At 48.3% G+C, this 21,993-nt stretch overlaps 1 pseudogene and 1 gene segment (V, D, J or C); both read left to right on the top strand.

Annotated features, from left to right (window-relative positions):
* Positions 1-8,560: 8,560 nt before the first annotated feature.
* Positions 8,561-9,068, top strand: LOC148758724 (immunoglobulin heavy variable 1-46-like). The segment is given in 2 exon segments: positions 8,561-8,606; positions 8,690-9,068. Coding segments are annotated over 2 exon segments (420 nt in total).
* Positions 9,069-12,548: 3,480 nt separating this feature from the next.
* Positions 12,549-14,558, top strand: LOC148758723 (immunoglobulin heavy variable 3-33 pseudogene; annotated as a pseudogene).
* The last annotated feature ends 7,435 nt before the right edge of the window (positions 14,559-21,993 follow it).

Here is a 21,993-nt window from a genome sequence, read left to right as displayed (position 1 = left end):
CTGTTGGTGGGAATGCAGACTGGTGCAGCCGTTATGGAAGGCGGTGTGGAGGTTCCTCAAAGAATTACGAATAGAATTGCCATATGACCCAGCAATCCCTCTCCTGGGTATCTACCCAAAAAATCTGAAAACATTTAGAGATAAAGACATGTGTGCTCCAGTGTTCATTGCAGCTTTGTTTACGGTGACCAAGACATGGAAACAACCAAAATGTCCTTCGATAGATGAATGGATAAAGAAGTTGTGGTACATATACACAATGGAATACTATTCGGCGGTAAGAAAAGATGAAATAGGAACATTTGTGACAACATGGATGGATCTTGAGAGTGTAATGCTGAGCGAAATAAGTCAGACAGAAAAAGCAGAGAACCATGTGATTTCACTGATATGTGGTATATAAACCAAAAGCAACAAAACAACAAGACAAACAAATGAGAAACAGAAACTCATAGACACAGACAATGGTTTGGTGGTTGCCAGAGGGTAAGGGGGGTGGGAGATGAGGGTAAAGGGGGATCAAATATATTGTGATGGAAGGAGAACTGACTCTGGGTGGTGAACACACAATGGGATTTACAGATGATGTAATACAGAATTGTACACCTGAAATCTATGTAATTTTACTAACAATTGTCACCTCAATAAATTTAATTAAAAAAAATATATTCATGACATGTTAGAGAAAAAATGGTAATAAAAAAAAAAAAGAATCCAACATACAAATTTGGGAGGACCCAATTCGACCCATAATATCCTACAAATTATATGCCAGAATGTATGATCGCCAAAATAGATGCCTTCCCCACATGCCAAAGACATTAACTTTACCCAACAATCCAAAAATTTGTACTCATTTCAGCACCAGCTCTAAGGCTAAGGTCCAAAGTCTCACCTAAGTGTAGTCTCATCAGATCCTGGTGACGTGACCTGTGATTCATCCTGAGGCAAAATTCCTCTCCAGCTGTGAACCTATGAATCCAGACAAGTGACATGATTCCAAAACGTGATGGTGGGTCAGGCATAGGGGAGACATTCCCGTTCTGAAAGTGATGAACAGGAGAGAAGGAAGGAGTGATGGCCCCAACCAGGTCCAATGACTTCCAGGCAAATCCCATGTGATATTAAGGTTAGAAAACAGTCCTCTTTGGCTGGATGCCCCTCATTCTGTACCCAACGGGGTCGTGGTCCCATGTCCTGACTCCACTGAAGTGGTGTCTCACTTTATGGACCGACTAGGGCTGTCTCACCACGGCTGTGAATGCGGGGTCACACGTACCAGAATCTGCCTTGGGGGTCCCACCCCAAGGCTGTGGTTCCTGGTTGTGTCACCTTTTGAAATAGAGAAGATCATTTAAATCTTTGAAATGAAAGAGTCAGCCCTGATGACCTCTAAGGGTCATTATTTCCTTTACTTACATGATATTGCATCTTCACTGCCAATATGAGTTATGATCCTGTTATGTAGAATTCAAATAAACCTTCTTTCTGTCACACCCCTTGTCCCTGTGTATGATTAAATGACAGTGTATCTGCTGGTATAACCTCATCTCTACTCCTGGCTTATACTGAGACACCTGATGAAACCATGAGGCGTGCCCATGACTTTATTTATCAAAGGGTTTTACAGCAACAGTTTTTGTGCTCTCTTCACAGCAAGCTTTCTCGATTTTGGTTATATGGATAGGCTGACGTTGTTTCAAATCTCCAAATTCTGATTAACATTTGATTAATACTGTCACCCTCAATCCATCAGTCTCTCCTCACCTTTTACTAGAAGCAGTAAGAGGAGCCAAGCCCCTCCTACACTTGGCTTAGAAATCCCCTCAGCGGAGCATCCAGTCCCATTGCTCACAAGGTCTACCTTCCACATAACACAGGAAACAGCTCAGCCAAGCTGTTCGACACCTTATAACAAGGATCACATTCCTCAGGGACCCATGACCTGCTCCTCATTTCCCTCTGAGCCTCTGCAGGATGGCTTCTCAGGTCCACATTTCAACCCCCACTGTGTTCATGACGACCTATGTATTCTCTTAGAATATGGAGCCTTCTCGACAGCTCTCCGGTCTTCTTTCTGAGCTCTCAGCACAGTCACCTTTAACGTCCCTTCACAGCAATCTTGGAATTTTCACGTGTGCACTTGAAAAGCCTTCCACCTTCTACCAATCACCTGCTTCCAAAGCCACTAACACCTTCTTAGGTATTTGTTACAGCAACTCCCCACCCTCAGTACCAAAAATCCATCTCATCTGCTAAAGCTGCCATAGCAGAACCAATGACCAGGTGGCCAGTAATATAACTGCTGTGGCTACACTCGCATAAAATAGGGGCTAGCAAGGAGATGGTGGCTGAGCTAGCAAGAGCGGATTGCTGTTAGCAAGTGGGGTCGGTTGGCAGGCAGAAAAGCGGACAGCAGGTCGTATGTCGTGTGAATCCAGCCTCCAGCGAGACTATAGTGGTATGACTCCCCTACCTATGGCTCCGTGGGTGTTCCTTTTTGGCCTCACCATGTCCTGCGTTCTTATGTGGGGAGCGGGACTAGAGACCCCGCAGACCGCCTCGCAGGACAAATGGTGCAGAGAGCAGGGTCTCCCACATGACAAACAGCATCCACTGTGATAACTGGAAACACAGGCACATCCCGAGTCCAGGTGACTCTGCTCACCTGGAGCAGAAGCTGCTGGAGGCTCAAGCTGGTAGGAGCACTTCCAGGGGAGTATTCTGAGTGGATGGAGCACACAGGGGGGCTGCTGTGGGGGAGGGGTCCTGGGGCCACACCACACACCTCTGGGGGCTTTCCCTCGAGATACGTCCAAGTTCTCCAGGGAGGATGCATGTAGGTCCCCTCATGTCCCTGACAGTGGGAGGGGAGGACGAACACTGAGAAATCCACCCAGAAATTCCCTCAGGCAGACCCTCCAGGGGAAAGACATTTCCAGAACTGTATTCTGAGTAGTGGGTGGGATTCTTACCTATGACAGACCTAGGGAGGGAGCTTAGTTACCAGGGTAACAGAGTCAGGAAGAGACTGTGGGTGCTGCAGGCAGGAAGGGCGGGGTCACAGGGAAGTGAGCTGACCACGGGAGAGCCCTTGAGGAGGTCACAGCCAGACCCAGGGGACCACCTCACAGGTGTTTAATCCCAAGGATACATAATGTCACACACACACACACACACACACACACGAGCAGCCTCACCTGAGTCAGCTGACAACAGTGCTGCCTCCTCCTCCTCCAAATTCTCAGGTGCCTCCCCTCCTGCAGACATGGGTTCTCCAAGGGACGCCCTCTGCAGGTGCCGTGAGTGGGCAATAGTGTGATTGGGCCTTGATTCTAACAATCTGGGGGACAAGATTGGTCCATCTCGTGGGTCCTCTGCAGGGGTCCCATGGGCTGTGAGAAAAAGCAGAGCCAGAATGTAGGTTCTTCCCAAGTGTGTGCATGTGTCACATTTCCTGGGGTTCTATTGACAAGAGAAGTCACACACCCAGGCCTTGGGTCAGATTGGGGGATGGCCCGTGTATTACATACAGGGCGAAAGGACAATTAGGGGTTCATTACTGCTAAAATCGTCCACTCTCTATGTGTGTCTAATCTATTCATGAGCAGAGGTAGAGTGGGCTGTGAGATAATGTGGGATTCTCAGATGTCACCTTCAGCCAGAGGAATTTAAAGGACGTAAGAGGCCCCCAAAGTCCCTTAGTTTCTGGACTCAGGACTGTGTCAGTGCATCTGGCAGCCCCAGGGAATGGTCTCCCTGGTGGTTATGAAACTTTTGTTTAAGGTCTCCCTGCAGTGTCATTGGGGTTTAGGGAGGCCAATTCACTGTTTCCAGAGATGAGGTCAAAGCTTACGGTGTCCCTGAGGCAGCATTGTGAGGTCAGGGCACAGACATTTAACACTGGACTAGAGACGCTAGAGGTCATGTCCTGTGAGCCCTGACAGGACCCTCCCCTGCAGGGCACAGGCTGGGCTGCAGGGGGCGCTCACGACCTACCCAACTCCTGCTGCAGCCCCAGGAGCAGGTGGGGAGGGAGCGAGAGAGGGGCTTCCTGTGAGGGCCTGGGGCTTCCTTCCTCTTTATAAAAACATGTAAAACAAGGTTTGGCCAAAAACTGCTGAAGTGTCAGTAAATATCCCACTGTATTGGGAGAATTTACGAAATATGAGGGGTAATAAAATCAAACTTAAATTGGGGTTTCCATGACAACAAGATGTCTTACAGCAAAAATCTGAATGGCAAAAATGGCTTTACTAACTTGAAATTTTAAAAATTGGGGACACATACTGAACCCCGGATTGAGACATTCAGATCAAAGCCCAGAACAGGCACAGATGGTCACAGTGAAATTCAAAAGGGCGGTTCTGAGTGAGAATCTTGTCCTGGGGGGGCTTGTTCCTCAGTGTGAGGAGCTCTGTCTGCACAGATTCAGGGACCTGCAGGGGACACATATCCCCCAACAGGGATTAGAACTTGGACCCTCAGACGCCCACTGAGCATGGTCCTGTGTCATTGAGTCTCTCACGTGGACCAAGTCTTCAGCTATGAAACCCTCTGCTCATGAATATGCAAATGAGCTGAGGTGGGCGGGGTTAAATACGGACATGTCTGTGCCCTGAGAGCATCGCCCCACAGCCACACGCTCCCCTACAGACGTCCTGACAGCACAGCCCTCACCATGGACTGGAGATGGACAGTCCTCTTCCTGGTGGCAGTGGCTACAGGTAAGGGGCTCCCCAGTCCCTGGCTGATGAGGGTACATGGGCCAATCACAGGGGATCCACCCACTCCTGTCTCCTCCCCACAGGTGTCCACTCCGAGGTCCAGCTGGTACAGCCTGGGGCTGAGGTGAGGAAGCCTGGGGCCTCAGTGAAGGTGTCCTGCAAGGCTTCCGGATACACCTTCACCAGCTACTGGATGAGCTGGGTGCGACAGGCCCCGGGACAAGGGCTTGAGTGGATGGGAGAAATAGACCCTTCAGATAGTTACACAAACTACGCACAGAAGTTCCAGGGCAGAGTCACCATCACCGTAGAGAAATCCACCAGCACAGCCTACATGGAGCTGAGCAGTCTGAGACCTGAGGACACGGCCGTGTATTACTGTGCGAGACACACAGTGAGATGACCCACATCCTGAGAGTGTCAGAAACCCTGAGGGAGAGGGCAGCTGTGCGGGGCTGAGGAGATGACAGAGGCAGCTGGGCACAGCCTTTCTTTGACTTAGGGTTATGGACATAGAGACGAAGGAAATGCTTCCGTTAATTATCTATGAAATATTTTCAGTTCTACGCTAGCAAACCAACTCCCAGGAGGATAAAAAATAACTAAATTTTCTGTAGTGTTTTCTTATTTTCATTGTGTAAATATGACCCTGATGGTGGATTGGAACATGACGTCCCTCTCTGTGGTTAGAAAAGATAAACTGCATTACAGTCTAAGGGTCACAGCAGGAAGCAGAATGGAGGACAGAGAACACAGAAGCCCTGACATATGTCCCGCCCCTAATAGTCATGAGAACACAGGTATCCACAGTCGTATGTGGACATGTACGACCTGCACGTTGGTGTCTCTGGAAACTGTCCCAAAACATCACACACGGGTTTGAAAGGCAGACTTATCCTCTTACTGTTCAGGAAAAGAGCTGAACTGGGTCTAAATCAGTGTCCCCAGGGCTGTGCGTCTCCCAGAGGCTGCAGGGCTCGTTCCACCATCAGAGCTGCATCCCTTATATTTGGGGCTCATGGCAGGTCCCTACACGTCCCATCCATCCCTGTGTGGCTTTTGTCCCTGGAGCAGAATCTCCCCCTACTTTGTTGTCCCAAGGACGGTGTGTGGGCATCAGTGTCCATACAAGAGGTCCAGTCAGTCTCTCCATCTGAAGATTCATCATGTGTCACATTTTCAGAATTTCTTCTATTTCTTGGGTTCAAGACCTTGATATCATAGGTACCCACCTTGGAGCAAGGACAGCCCCTCACACAGGGGAGATTAATTTCCTTCATTTGAGGAGAAAATGGAGGGTTCATGAGCCCTTCTTTCTCTACCTGCTTTTCAAGTAACTCATTCTGAATAGTTATACCCCATTGTGGGGTATCCTGGGGAGCCTGCCCTGGGCCCCAACCTTTCAACCATTTCCTCCTTTGAACAACGCTGGAAGAGTCGTGTAGTGATGGCTGGACTGCTGGCTGTGGAGAGAGAGAACGGGAGGGAAGCTGAGTGCTAAGACATCTGCAAAGGCGAGAAGGAGACAGAACAGGATGGACAAACAGGAAAGGACACTTTGCAGCTCTTTCCGCAAACCCATCAGACCAGTCCCCGTCCCTGGGGACAGGCCAGTCCAATGACACCTCTGCGTCATTAATCTGATGGAAAGTATGAATGCTTCATTTTAACAGGTTGAGTGAGTTTCCGTGTGTCCCGTTCACTTTACAGAAAAACAGCATTTTCATCGTTGACAACACAGGCTCCTCCTCTGGGTGGTCAGTGTACCTGAGGCACCACAGAGACTCAGGGGTTCACGTCCTGCAGTTTGCACAGTGGTGGGGAGCTCTCGTTCCATTGCCCTGGAGAGACTTAAGGTCACTTCTTCCAATTCATAGTCTCCAAAGAGTGGGAATCAGACCTTCAGCACTGAAAAGAACTTGGACTTTTGATACGCAGGTGGACGTCCTACCGTTCTCACCTAGCAGGTGTGTGGGGCACAACATATGAACACAGGGGCCTAAATGTGTAATGTGGCTGCTTTCAGGGTGGCGTGTGGAGGGACAGAAAGACCAGATACCCGAGTCCATGTCATCCTGACAGTTTGGGTGGGGTCCCTTTAATACTTTAATAATACACACAAAATAAAGGTCCTTGGCTCACAGACAGGGTCACGGCGGAATCTGTAGTTCTCAGGATCTGAAGTATTTCATGAGTCATGTCAGTGTCTCCAGCCTCCACGTGCTGTGTCAGTGTGTGAGAGCAGAACAGGTGTGAAATAGCTGCTGTAGAGGGCCTGTTGTCGGCCTGTGGCAGCTATAAGGCTGGGTCCTGTCACCTGGCCAAGCCAGTGCACAGGTTTGGTGCACACACACACACACACACACACACACACAGACACACACACACACACACACACACACACAGTACATGGTATCGGGCAGCTACCTGATTGGGAGCAGCTGCAATAACCAAGTCACATGGGGTGGGGCTGAACCACCAAACACCTGGTGAGCTGCCAGGCACCTGGGACCAGAAGGTAGTGCTACAGTCACTTAGTCTCCTTGGGAGGATTGAACGTGTCACCTGTGGACTACAGACTTTGATTGTAATGTTGTCCTAATATGTCACCAGGAATGTCCACTGTCTTATCTGCTTCCAATGCTCGGGGGATGTTTTTCTCCTGTGTCCCCCTCTGGGTAAGTACAGTCCTTGAGCTTGTGTAGAATCCCCTGGGCCCGAGTGACTCAGCAGCAGAAGAGACCAAGTGATGTCTGTGTTGTCATGGACACCACACCCTGTCTGTCACCAGCATGTCCCCTGTCCACCAGGTGTTCACATCGGCAGGAACAAAGCCTGTTGCTTTTGCACTATTGAGGTGTTGACATAACCAGCAATCAAATTGGTTAGTTAATGTCACCAGGGTTTGGTAACTGGCATAAAAGTGTGTTTGGTGTCTGCACAACCTGTTGAAAAAGAGACGGTTAATAAGAGCAGCGCAAGAATTGAAAAAGAGGTCATAGTGGAAATGGAGAGATGAAGGTGGACAGAAAGAGACAAACACTCCCTAGTCAGCCTCACAGCCAATGACTAATAAGTGCAGGAATGTTAACTCATAAGAGAATGGTTTCCTACATTTTCACAGAGTGTCCATGACGGTTATTTTAAGGAATAAGTGAAAGCCAAGTCTCCTGACCTGTGACCTTGGGAAAGCTGTCACATCGTGGTGCCATCTGCTCTGGGGCCTGCCCAGTGGCCCTGGCAGTGCCAGGTTTCAGGTCACCTGCAGGGACAGACTGCAGTGGTCTTGGGGTGAAGACCTGGGTCTATTTAGAGTGGGCGGCATGGATGCAGGAGGCCTTCCCTGTTCCTTGACAGCAGTGCAGGTGGTCAGCAGCCCCTCGTAGGTACAATCTGAATGACAAGGACGGTATTACCAATTTGCAATTTTCAATATTTGGGGACAAACACTGACCCTAGGATTGAGTCACTCAGAACAAAGCACAGAACGGTCTCAGGTGGTCTCCGTGTCATTTGAAGAGGGGTTCTCACGTCCTGGGGAGGCGTGTTCCTCAGTGGGAGGAGCTCTGTCTGCACAGATTCAGGGACCTGGCAGGGGACACATATCCTCCATCAGGGATTAGGACTTGGACCCTCAGACGCCCACTGAGCATGGTCCTGTGTCATTGAGCTTCTCTCAGTTGGGTCACGTCTTCAGCTATGAAACCCTCTGCTCATGAATATGTAAATGAGTCCAGGTGGGCGGGGTTAAATACGGACATGTCTGTGCCCTGAGAGCATCGCCCCACAGCCACACGCTCCCCTACCAACGTCCTGACAGCACAGCCCTCACCATGGACTGGAGATGGACAGTCCTCTTCCTGGTGGCAGTGGCGACAGGTAAGGGGCTCCGCAGTCCCTGGCTGATGAGGGTACCTGGGCCAGTCACAGGTGTTCCACCCACTCCTGTCTCCTCCCCACAGGTGTCCACTCCGAGGTCCAGCTGGTGCAGCCTGGAGCTGAGGTGAGGAAGCCTGGAGCCTCAGTGAAGGTGTCCTGCAAGGCTTCCGGATACACCTTCACCGACTACTATATGCACTGGGTGCGACAGGCCGCGGGACAAGGGCTTGAGTGGATGGGAGAAATAGACCCTTCAGATAGTTACACAAGCTACGCACAGAAGTTCCAGGGCAGAGTCACTAGGACCAGGGACACGTCCACCAGCACAGCCTACATGGAGCTGAGCAGACTGAGACCTGAGGACACAACTGTGTATTACTGTGCAGGGGACACAGTGAATGACCCACATCCTGAGAGTGTCAGAAACCCTGAGGAGAGGGCAGCTGTGCGGGGCTGAGGAGACGACAGGGACGATGAGTCTCCTGACTTCCTCACATAGAGTCAGGGACCTGAGACGAGGAGTGAGGCTCTCAGGGGCACCTCAGTCATTCAGGGAGAGGTTTCCAGGGTCCAAACATCCTGCAAGGAGGAACCAGCGAAAGCCTTTCCTGAAAGGACCTGTCATGTGTCACTGTCCTTGCAGAGGGCGCGTCTGGAGCCTCCGTGTTCTCTGAATGAGGGAGGTTAGTTCAGGCATCACCTGGGATCACTTGGTGGGAGGCAGATTGGATGGCATGGTCTCCATAGCAAGTTCCCTCTCTTTCCCCTGTTTCAGAAAAACAGAACTATGTTTTGGGTGAAAGTGAGTATAGAATGAAGTGTGAATTTCTACTTCCCACCTGTGCCCAAGCACCACACACATGACACCTGGGAGGACCATCATGACACGTGGTGACAACATCATGGGTGACAGGTGTGTCAGGTCTAGTACAGTCTACATTAGCTCACCGTCCCCTCAGCCTCTCCTGCAGGGGTGAGTTCCTTAAGAGGCTTCTCTCCTCAGACCCCAGCCTGCGGGTGTCCCTGTCCCTGGGGAGTCCTGGGGGTCCTCACACAACAGGGAGCAGCATGGGGAGACCCTGGATGATGTGAGACTCAGTCCAGCCTGTTACTTTCCCAGGACAACTGAATCTAATTACCTCACACTCGGGGCTCAGATCTACTCACATAGGTTCCCTCACAGACTGGGGCTCAGAGCATGTAGGCAGTTTCACTGGAAGATACCAAGGTGTTGGCAGGACCACACATGACCCAAAGCATCTGGGGGAGGCTTTGGTCTAAAACTGTGTGTTCCCTCATTTTGTGTGTTGAAATCCTAAGCCCCAGGGAGGGTTGTGTAAGCAAGTTAGGGCTTGGGGGGGTATGTCATCAGAGCGCAGCCCTCAGGAAATGAATCAGAGCTTCTCTAATGAGACCCAGACAGCTTACTTGTCCCTCCCACCCTGTGAGGACACAGCAGGAAGCCACCGGATGTGAACCAGGCAGAGGGCCCTCACCAGTGGTGACCATGTGGGGCCTGGGTGTTGGATTGTCATCTGCAGAGCTCTGGGGAATAAATGTTTGTTGTTCATAATTTACCAGGATATGGAACTTTTTATAGCAGCCCAGATGGAACAGAATAGTAAAGGCTGTTTATTTTTATTTTCCAGCTGCTAGAGGTGCTTTCCTTGCATCCCATGTCCTCTTCCTCCAACGTCGCACCAGGAGGAGGTCACCTTCCATCAGAGGTCACATTGCTTTCTTCTCCTGGATCTAATCTCCCTCTGCCTCCCTCTGCTATGAACACTGTGGTTGAATTAGGAGTCACTCAGATAACACAGGAAAACCTTTGCTTCCCCTGGTGCCTAAATGAACCAAGTATGACAAAGGCCTTTTCCCATGTTACGTTCACAAAGTCCAAGCGTGACTCAGACCTTCTCAGTGCTCCCTCAGCTTCCTAACAGTCACCTCCAGGACGCAGGCCAATTACAGCTACAACATGCCAACAGCCCCTCAAAAGCTCATTCATGAAAACATGAAATCCAGTCTGAAACGTATGAGCACCATCATCTCAAAAGTCCCAAATACAATCTCTGAATCAGTTATGGGTCATAATTTGGGTGGATCTATCCTGGGGTAAAAGCCTCTCTGTCTGTGACACTAAAAGACAAGTTGTCTCTTAAAACACAACAGCAGGGCAGGCAAAGGGTAAGAGTTACGGACGCTTGCATTCCAAAGAGATGAAATGGAGGGGTCAGGTAATGAAAAAGTCTGTGCACAGGAGGGTACACAGCACTAGGGCTCCAAGCGTCCCACACTGATGCTGGATACAGGGGAAGGGACACAGTCTGTCTGCAGGGGCTTTGGGACAAAGGCGCACGCGCACCACCAGGGGGCGCTCGGGACGCGCTCAATTCACGTCCCGGGAGGAGTTGGCTGAGGGCTGCTCTCCTGTCAGGGTTTGGTCTCCGTGCTCCTTAAACCTCCTCCTGACATTCACGCAGCAGAAACTGTTTTCTAAACGTTCTGGAAATGCAGAAGTGTCCCCCCTTTACTTTTCTTATTAGAACTTTGTTGACTAGATTCCACATGCTGCACTACACATCTACGTGACTAAATTTCAAATTATAGTTGACGTCAATACTGTTTTATATCAGTCTCATGTGTACAGCACAGTGGTTAGACATTTATATAAATTATGGAGGTTAGACATTTATATAAATTATGGAGGGAACCCCAATAAGCGACTGCCCATCTGACACTACACAGTCGTCACAATCCTGCTGACTGTATCCCCCGTACTGTACTTTCCTATTTAGAATACGCTGTCGTCATGGTGATGTGCACAGTTCCCAAGGACCAGGCACTGTGATGACTTCCTCTCCTATAATCATGTAACAGCCATGAGTGTGGGACAGCAGTGACTTCTATGTCATAGATGAATAATCAACCTTAACTAACAGCATTCCTCCTGATGTCGGGTGTTCCTAATTGACTTCACCAATTATTCTATTATATTAACTTGTTGAAGCTCTTTCATGACAGTCTAGGCAGAGAGACTCTGTGTAAATGGCCCTTGTGGTTACTGAAAACCCACAGCCTCTCCATCAGCTCCATGACTCTCTCTCACTTCTCAGCCTCTCCATCAGCTCCATGACTCTCTCTCACTTCTCAGCATCTCCAAGTCCCAGGGATAGAAAAGCATCTTGTCAACACGTCCGTCTCCTTGGTCCCCTTGAAGGTCAGGAAGCCAGAGGTACCCAGGGCCGAGGGCACCACCACCACGTGTACACCGAGTGCACTCTCACAGGATGTGCAGCCCGGGGCCCCTTTCCCAGGGGCACATGTGTCCCCAGACCCCAGGATCATCTCCCAGGAAGAGGAGCACATCCACCCCTCACTGCTGTCCAGCTGCCCGTATAGCTCAGCATGTGCAGCTCAGGAGGCAAACACTGAGGTCTGGGACTGACGGTGATGGGAGGTGAGGGCAGGTGTCCTCCTCCTCAGTGTCCTGGTGGAGACCCAGGGGGCTGTTTCCTCAGGGCAGTGACGTGGTGTGGGGATGCTGCAGACGGGTGAGGACACACCATGACGTTTTCAGAATTGATATTGACTTAGAATACAATTAGGGATCTAACTTATAATATAGACAGACTGGGGATCCTGGTGGATTTTCAGTCAGAGGAGAATTAAGGGGTTATTTTGTTTTTCTGCTTCAAGGAACATGCCTGTGGACATTTCACTAGGTACAATATACATTTACATCTTCCCACTGCTATGTCCACACACCAGTAGATTTAGTTATCAGTCACTCAATTATATATTGAGATGGCACTTGTCCGTATGTCATCAAAACTGAGCAGTTCCAAATATACCCTTCTTTGTTCACTAAGAGTCAAACATATTCGTTCCCCACTGTGAAGTCACAGCCCCACACTACTGACAGGGTCCCTTGTCCCTGCCATGGTGGCTGTTTCCGTGCCTCCTAGTCTCCTGCACGAGAAGCCCCCTGAGCTGGGCATCACCACAAGTCCCTCAGGTGGGACACTGGGAATGACCCAGTTAGAGGACAATGGGTGGGGCTGTTCCTACTCGTGCTCCTGTTTCCAGGTCCAATAAAATGCCTATAGATTCAGGTAATACCTGCATCACGCTGATCTGGGCCATTTACTGTGGTCAAATATGCATCATTAAAGCTACTACAAGTAAACAAATAGACAATTGGTGAGGAAAGACCTATATGCAGCAGACAACAATGTGCAAAATGTCACACTTATGAAGTTAATGTGCATGAACCCCGATTCTCCACATTCTTAGGTAACTGCTACAATGCAGAAAATCACACATGTTCCCATTATAGGAAAGAGGTTCTGGAACCTCACCTGGCATGTCCATCCCTGCCCTGGAGTGTGATGGGGGAGCAGTGGGGTCCATGGGGAGGGTACAGGGCTCCCTCTCAGATGATATGTGCTCTTGGACACGTCACACGGCTCCTCTGGGCTGCTGTGTGTAGCTTTACCTCTGCAACATGAAGGTGGATTGATACCTCGGTCACTTGTTCTGGGTGCTCACATACAAATGAAATGAGGTAATGGGTGCTGAGCACTCACTCCAGCACCATCACGTGTAAGAAATCATGTTTTCCTGAACTCTCACGTGCCCACCAACTAACCAGGACACTCACGCCTGCACTGAGGCCCCGCCTTGTATAGGTGTCCAACCCCGAGCTCCCTATATGGAAGGAGGGCATGCAAATAGGGGCCCCTCTGCTGATGAAAACCAGCCCAGCCCTGACCCTGCAGCTGTGGGACAGGAGCCCCAGCCCCGGGATCCCCAGGTGTCCCCATTCCGTGATCAGGACTGAGCACAGACGACACACCATGGAGTTTGGGCTCAGCTGGGTTTTCCTTGTTGCTGTTTTAGGAGGTAATTTATGGAGAACAGGAGACTCTGAGTATGTGAGAGAATATGAGTGAGAGAAACAGTGGATGTGTGACAGTTTCTGACCAGGACGTCTCTGTGTTTGCAGGTGTCCAGTGTGAGGTGCAGCTGGTGGAGTCTGGGGGAGGCTTGGTGCAGCCTGGGGGGTCTCTGCGCCTCTCCTGTGCGGCCTCTGGATTTACCTTCAGTAGCTATGGCATGCACTGGGTCCGCCAGGCTCCAGGGAAGGGGTTGGAGTGGGTGGCAATTATATGGTATGATGGAAGTCAGAAATACTACGCCGACTCCGTGAAGGGCCGATTCACCATCTCCAGAGACAACGCCAAGAACACGCTGTATCTGCAAATGACCAGCCTGAGAGCCGAAGACACGGCCGTGTATTACTGTGCGAAAGACACAGTGAGGGGAAGTCAGTGTGAGCCCAGACACAAACCTCCCTGCAGAGGACGGCGGGGGGTGGGGGGAGAGGGGGAGCTAGGCTGCATGGGGCGCTCAGGACACCAGGGGGAGCTCAGGACACACCCAGCACAGGGACCAGCCCCAGGAGCAGGTGGAGACCTAGTGGGGGGAAGGGACTCCCTTTAGAAACATGTATTTCCTCTGAAATTTCTCAGCTGCCCCAGGGACAAGTCTTGAATCACATTTCTGACTCTAATGTCTTCTATTCTAGCAGCCAACACAGTAGAAACAGTGTTTACAATGACATGTCACCAGTCCCTGGGGACCTTTACTTCACCAAATTCCCAAGCATCCTAGTTTTGTCATAGAGAACCCATCCTGAACGCAATCATCTCCCCTGTGGTAGGGAAACATTTCCCACAAATATAGACCCCAGAACATTCCAGGCCCCTGTGTGCTGAGCTCAGGCTCTCTGCCCCCCACACGCCCACAGTGTCTCCACATGGCACGTCCTTCCCACAGGTACACATGGCCCCACAGGGGATCAGCCTCCAGGACTGTTTACCCAGGATCCTCCGTCCTCCCTACATTTCAACATTAACCTACTGTCTTCATATTTCAGGTGGAGGCTGAAACTCACCCCAACATCACCTTCTGTCACCTCCTGTCCTAATTCTCACTCACTCTGTCCTAGACCCTGAGCTCCATGGGGCTGGAGCTCTGCTCACACTCCCAGCTCTGCCCACAGTACCCGTCACAGAAGGAGGTCCAGTATACACATGGGCATTCACGTGTCCCCATGTCATCTAATTCATCTAACATGTGTGTCCACTTGTGGACACCCCAGGACAGGTTACACTCACTGGGTCTGAGGGTGGCCCTGCTGAGGCCACATGTCATGGAAACATATGATTCATGGTGACACAGTCACTATTGCAAGACAGGCCTGTGTCAGGTGGGGGCACAGCTGGCTGCTGACCTGTGTGATTTTCTAACAATGCAGAAGCCTCATGACACAGGACATCTCGATGGAACCTCCTGTACAGAGCACCGTGGAGGACACCCCATGGGTGGCTCTGGTGACACAAAGGACACAAGGACAGAGAACAGGGTGGATGCGCTGGTCACTCCATGTCTCAGTGAGCAGCCCATACGTAGATCAGAGATTCGTGAGCTAAAGTTATGGGAAAGACAGGAAGTAGGACTGAGACAGGCCCCCAAGTGGAAGTACGTTCAGGAGGAAGATTTAAAATACAGCAAAGGCTTATGTTGGATTGAGGTTTGCAAAACCAGTTGTTTCCTAGTAGGGACAGGACTATGGCCACATGTTTGAGATGGATAAGAGTGAAGTGAAAAACATGTTTTTGTGTGAAACTGACCATAGCAAAATTGGGTGATAAACACATTAGCCAAGCAACTTCTGGTTGTCGCCTAAGAGGTAAAAACTCCTGGAAACAAGTTCTGGTTATCACCTAAGAGATAAAAAACTCCTGGAAACAAGCTCTGGTTATCACCTAAGAAGTAAACAAGTCCAAGGAAAAGAGGACAAAAGCAGAACTGCAGAGCAATGCTGTGAGTGGTCTGACTGGGCGCTCGGCTAGGACCCTCCGTGAGGCTCTGAGCGAGACACTATCCGACAGAGTCCTCTGCGAGGTGCAAGCTGGGATACGCCGGGCCTCTCCAAAGCTCTTCCCTGCAAGACCAGCTCCCCTCAGACTGTCGTGGGCCCAGTTGTCTCCCCCGAACCAGGGGCCTTCTCCACCTCAATTGACTCTGGGACTGGGTTCCTTAGTTATTAAATTCTGTTCTATTCTGTATAACCTTCTGTGCTTAGCAGAGCATTGGCCTCTGGAGGGACATCGGCTCCCAAATGAAGCTGTGTTACTCACGCTATGTGAACCTGTGTGCCGGGACTTTGTTCCCCACTCACGTCACGAGTACCACACAGGGACGTGGGGCCCTGCCGAGGGGTTAATGTCCCCTTGGCTTTCAGAAAGAGACTGAAGTGTGGTGACTGCCTTACAGGCGCTCGCAACATGGAGATGAAGTTTAATGAAATATGTCTGAGAAGGTGATTCAGTACAGAAGCCACTTGAATGGAAGTAACATCTAAAACCACCGCAAGCAGCTAAAAAAGAGTTTTAAAAAATGGAGACAGACAGAGAGAGAGAGAGAGAGAGAGAGAGAGAGAGAGAGAGAGAGAGATCAGTATGGCCTTACTGTGCCTGTTCGTGTTGGGCAGGGGGTGCCTGGAACCAGAAGAGCGGCCTAGGGAAGGGGACAGATCAGGAGAATTCAGCTGGTGCGGCATCCGGAAAGGAGAGAATTTCAGGGAGAAGCAGGAACCAACCATGGCGACCAGTGCAGAGATGAGGACAAGTAGCTGCTGGAGATTCTGCCTCAGTGGGGTCTCAGTTGAGTGACAGGTGTGGACGATGGCTCACTCTGAATAAAAAAATATGTGGTGAGAGGATTTCCAGAAAAATGTCGGCGTGAGGTGAGCCTCTGTAAAGCTCCCCTGGAATTTACAAAGAATCGAACAACAAAAACTCCACAAAGAACTCCCTGCACAGCAGACAGGCAAGACGAACAGGCCCACTACCGACTGAAATCACCTACAGGTGGGAGAATCGCGCGAGTGGCAGAGGAGGGAAGGGAGAAGCGCGCGGAGACGGAGCCGCGCGGGCGCAGGACGCAGACCCAGCTCAGTGCGCCGAGCTCGCTGCTTCCCGGAACTACCGCAGCTGCGGGAGAGGGGAGAACTCGGGCTGCTAGGGCTCCGCTTATGGCCCACAGGGCTGAGGGGACAGCATATAACACGGCTGAACCCAACGCTCACGGCAGAGACCTCGGAGAAAAGACTGAGGGAAGAGGGCGGCTGAAAAAGGTGGTTTAAGCCCTCACTGCCAAGCAGAGAACAGAAGGCTTAGGCATTGAGACTAGCCGCCCCCTCCCTCCCCTCCCAGAGCTCGCCCCGCCCCCACCTGCCAGGTGCTAGAAGCGAAAGAGTAGCAGTGTCAGATCAAAAGAACAGAATATTTGCTATTTTGAGAACTGTAGACCGCAGACACAAATTCACAGCCCAAATAGTTCCGGCAAAGGGGAGGGAGCTGTGGAAGCAGGACCGGCTGTGGTAGTGGTCGCCGCCGTTGCTCTGGGCCACCTCTCACAACTCACCCCGCCCCTGACCCAACCTATCTGGATGGATCCCTGCAGGAGTAAACAGAACTGCTGAAACATACGGGCTCTGAATCAGGAGCTGGAACAGCTTTGGAACATCAAAAGCTCTCCGCATACCCACCGGGACACTGCGCCCTGTGACCTAGACGAACTATTAACAGAGGAGAAGCCCGTCTCACAGGGAATCCCCCCATTGTGTGAGAAGTTGGAATAGTGCAGAGAAAACATAGCACTACCGTGTGGGAGAAGAAAAATAAGTTGCAGTTGGAGAAATAATAAAACATTCTACCAACAAGTACTGGCAAACAAAAGAAAGACTTCTTCCTATCAACCTGTTGCAGAAGTCACTCCTGTAGATGTCTAGGAAGAGAAATAGTAAACCAGTAATCGCCATGAATAACCAAGGCAGCAAGAAGCTCAGAAAGAAAGTGAAAAATCTCCAGAGAAGGCACTTAAAGATACAGAAATATGTGACTTAAATGTCAGAGAATTCAAGATTGCAGTTCTGAAAAAACTCAACGAGATGCAAGAAAACACAGATAGGCAGTTAAATGAACTCAGAAACTCAATCAAAGAACAGCATGAGCATTTTACGAAAGAGATTGAAATTTTAAAAAAGAACCAAATAGAATTTCTGGAGATTAAGAACTCAATAGAAGAAATTAAGAATGAAATAACCAGCTTAGGTAGTAGAGTTGACAGATGGAGCAAAGAATCAGTGACATCGAAGATAGAAACCTGGAAATGACACAGATGGAAGAAGAAAGCGACTTGAGAATTAAAAGAAATGAAAGAACTCTACAAGAACTTTCTGACTCCATCAGAAAGAGCAATATAAGAATAATGGGCATACCAGAAGGAGAAGAGAGAGAGAAGGGAACAGAGAATATATTCAAACAAATTGTTGATGAGAGCTTCCCAAACTTGTGGACAGAACAGGATCCTCGAATCCAAGAAGCAAATAGAACACCTAGTTACCTCAATCCCAACAGGCCTTCTCCAAGGCACATTGTATTGAAGCTGTCTAAAATCAACGACAAAGAAAGAATCCTCAAGGCAGCCAGGGAAAAGAAGACGGTAACTTACAAAGGAAAGCCCATTAGATTATCATCAGCCTTTTCAGCAGAAACTCTACAAGCCAGGAGGGAGTGGAACCAAATATTCAAACTATTGAAAGAGAGAAACCATGAGCCAAGAATAATATATCCAGCAAAGATATCCTTTAGATATGAAGGAGGAATAAAGACCTTTCCAGACATACAGAACCTGAGGGGATTTTCTAATACACAACCTGCACTACAAGAAATACTAAAGGAGGCTATTCCACCACCATCAACAGGGACAATTTGTGGCAACCAAAACTCAAAAAGGGGGAGAGTATAGGCCTGAACCGGAATATGGGAATGGAGAAAGTAAGCATGCTGAAGAAAATGGAATACTCTAAATATCATACTTTCTTTTCCATAAACTTAAAGGTAACCACTCAAAAAAAATCCAGAACTGAAATATATACTGAAATAAAAGAAGAAACAGAGGGAAACATCATAGAATACCACCACACAGAAATAATAGACAACAACAAAAAGGCAAAGAAACAATGGAGACACAGCTTTACCAGAAAACTAAAGATAGAATGACAGGAAATCCTCACATACCAATAATCACCCTAAATGTAAATGGACTGAACTCACCAATAAAAAGGCACAGAGTAGCAGATTGGATCAAAAAACTAAACCCAACCATATGCTGTCTCCAAGAGACACATCTCAGCTACAAGGACAAGCATAGACTCAAAGTGAAAGGGTGGAAATTGACACTCCAAGCAAATGGTACCCAGAGAAAATCAGGTGTAGCCATAATGATATCAGATGAAACAGACTTCAAGGTGAAAAAGATAACAAGAGACAAAGATGGAAATGGACAAGTTCTTAGAAACATATAGCCTTCCAAGGCTGAACCATGAAGAACTGGAAAATCTAAACAGACCGATCACCAGTAACGAAATTGAATCAGTCATCCAAAACCTTCCCAAAAGCCAAAGTCCGGGACCAGATGGCTTCACTAGTGAATTCTACCAAACCTTCAAAGAGGATCTAATACCAATCCTGCTCAAACTCTTCCAAAAAATTGAAGAAGAGACAGTACTCCCTAACTCATTTTATGAGGCCAACATTACCCTGATACCAAAACCAGGTAAGGACAGCACAAAAAAAGAAAACTACAGACCAATATCTCTGATGAATACCGATGCAAAAATCCTAAATAAAATTCTAGCAAATCGAATACAACAATGCATTAAAAAGATTATTCATCACGACCAAGTGGGGTTCATCCCCGGGGCACAAGGATGGTTCAACATACGCAAATCCATCAATGTGATACATCACATAAACAAAATAAAGGACAAAAATCATATGATTATATCAATTGATGCAGAAAAAGCATTTGACAAGATACAACATACATTTATGATTAAAACACTTAATAAAATGGGTATAGAAGGAAAATACCTTAACATAATAAAGGCCATATATGACAAGCCCTCTGCTAATCTCATAATTAATGGAGAAAAACTGAAGCCCTTTGCTCTATGTTCAGGAGCAGGACAGGGCTGTCCCCTATCAACTTTGCTTTTCAAGATAGTGTTGGAAGTCCTTGCCAGAGCAATCAGGCAAGAGAAAGAAATAAAAGGCATCCAAATTGGGAATGAAGAAGTTAAATTGTCACTCTTTGCAGATGACATGATGCTATATATAGAAAACCCTAAAGACTCCACCAAAAAGCTATTAGAAACAATCAACGAATACAGTAAAGTTGCCGGCTACAAAATCAACGCACAAAAGTCCATTGCCTTCCTATATACCAACAATGAAATCTCAGAAAAAGAAATACAAAAAACAATTCCTTTTGCAATTGCAGCAAAAAGAATTAAATACCTAGGAATAAACTTAACCAAGGACGTGAAAGACCTATATGCTGAAAACTATAAGACATTTTTGAAAGAAATTGAAGAAGACACAAAGAAATGGAAAGACATTCCGTGCTCATGGATTGGAAGAATCAACATAGTTAAAATGGCCATATTACCCAAAGCAATATACAGATTCAATGCAATCCCCATCAAAATCCCAATGGCACTTTTTAAAGAAATAGAACAAAAAATCATCAGATTTGTTTGGAACCACAAAAGACCCCGAATAGCCAAAGCAATCTTAAGAAAAAAGAACAATAATGGAGGTATCACACTTTCTGACTTTGGCTTGTACTACAGGGCTACAATAATCAAAACAGCATGGTATTGGCAGAAAAACAGACACATAGACCAATGGAATAGAATTGAGAACCCAGAGATAAAACCACATAAATATGCACAGATAAGTTTTGACAAAGAAGCTAAAAACATGCAATGGAGGGAAGACAGCCTCTTCAATAAATGGTGCTGGGAGAATTGGAAAGCCACATGCAGGAGAATGAAACTAGACTGCTATCTGTCACCATGTACCAAAATTAATTCAAAATGGATCAAAGACTTAAGCATAAGACCTGACACAATAAACTGCATAGAAGAAAACATAGGTACTAAACTTATGGACCATGGGTTCAAAGAGCATTTTATGACTTTGACTCCAAAGGCAGTGGAAGTAAAAGCTAAAAGAAACGAATGGGACTATATGAAACTTAAAAGCTTCTGCACAGCAAAAGAAACCATTGACAAAATAAAGAGACCACCAACTGAATGGGAGAAGATTTTTGCAAACAGTGCCTCCGATAAGGGTCTAATATCCAATATATACAAGGAACTCATGCAACTCAACAACAAAAAAACAAACAACCCAATTGAAAAATGGGCAGAGGACCTGAAAAGACATTTCTCCAAAGAGGACATACAAATGGCAAATAGACATGAAAAAATGCTCAACATCACTAATCATCAGAGAAATGCAAATAAAAACCACAATGAGATATCACCTCACCCCAATCAGAATGGCTATCATCAAGAACACAAAGAGTAACCAGTGTTGGAGAGGCTGTGGAGAAAAAGGAACCCTCTTACACTGTTGGTGGGAATGCAGACTGGTGCAGCCATTATGGAAGGCAGTGTGGAGGTTCCTCAAAAAGTTACGAATAGGGCCGGCCCGGTGGCTCAGGCGGTTAGAGCTCCATGCTCCTAACTCCAAAGGCTGCTGGTTTGATTCCCACATGGGCCAGTGGGCTCTCAACCACAAGGTTGCCAGTTCAATTTCTCGAGTCCCGCAGGGATGGTGGGCTCTGCCCCCTGCAACTAAGATTATACACGGCACCTTAAGCTGAGCTGCCTTCCGAATGGCTCAGTTGTTGGTTGGAGTGCCGGCTCTCAACCACAAGGTTGCCAGTTCAATTCCTCGACTCCCGCAAGGGATGGTGGGCAGCGCCCCCTGCAACTAAGATTGAACACGGCACCTTGAGCTGAGCTGCCGCTGAGCTCCCGGATGGCTCAGTTGGTTGGAGCGCGTCCTCTCAACCACAAGGTTGCCGGTTTGACTCCTGCAAAGGATGGTGGGCAGCGCCCCCTGCAACTAGCAATGGCAACTGGATCTGGAGCTGAGCTGTGCCCTCCACAACTAACACTGAAAGGACAACAACTTGAAGCTGAATGGCATCCTCCACAACTAAGATTGAAAGGACAACTTGACTTGGAAAAAAGAAGTCCTGGAAGTACGCACTGTTCCCCAATAAAGTCCTGTTCCCCTTCCACCCCCCAAAAAAACATATGAATAGAATTACCATATGACCCAGCTATCCCTCTCCTAGGTAGCTACCCAAAAAATCTGAAAACATTTATCCATAAAGACACGTGTGCTCCAGTGTTCATTGCAGCTTTATTTACGGTGGCCAAGACATGGAAACA

The sequence above is a fragment of the Rhinolophus sinicus genome, chromosome 3 (assembly GCF_057876585.1).
Source record: "Rhinolophus sinicus isolate RSI-liver-muscle chromosome 3, RSI-T2T, whole genome shotgun sequence".
Lineage (NCBI taxonomy): Eukaryota > Metazoa > Chordata > Mammalia > Chiroptera > Rhinolophidae > Rhinolophus > Rhinolophus sinicus.
The sequence above is the reverse complement of the archived record's forward strand: the minus strand, read 5'-3'. Positions and strand labels throughout refer to the sequence as shown.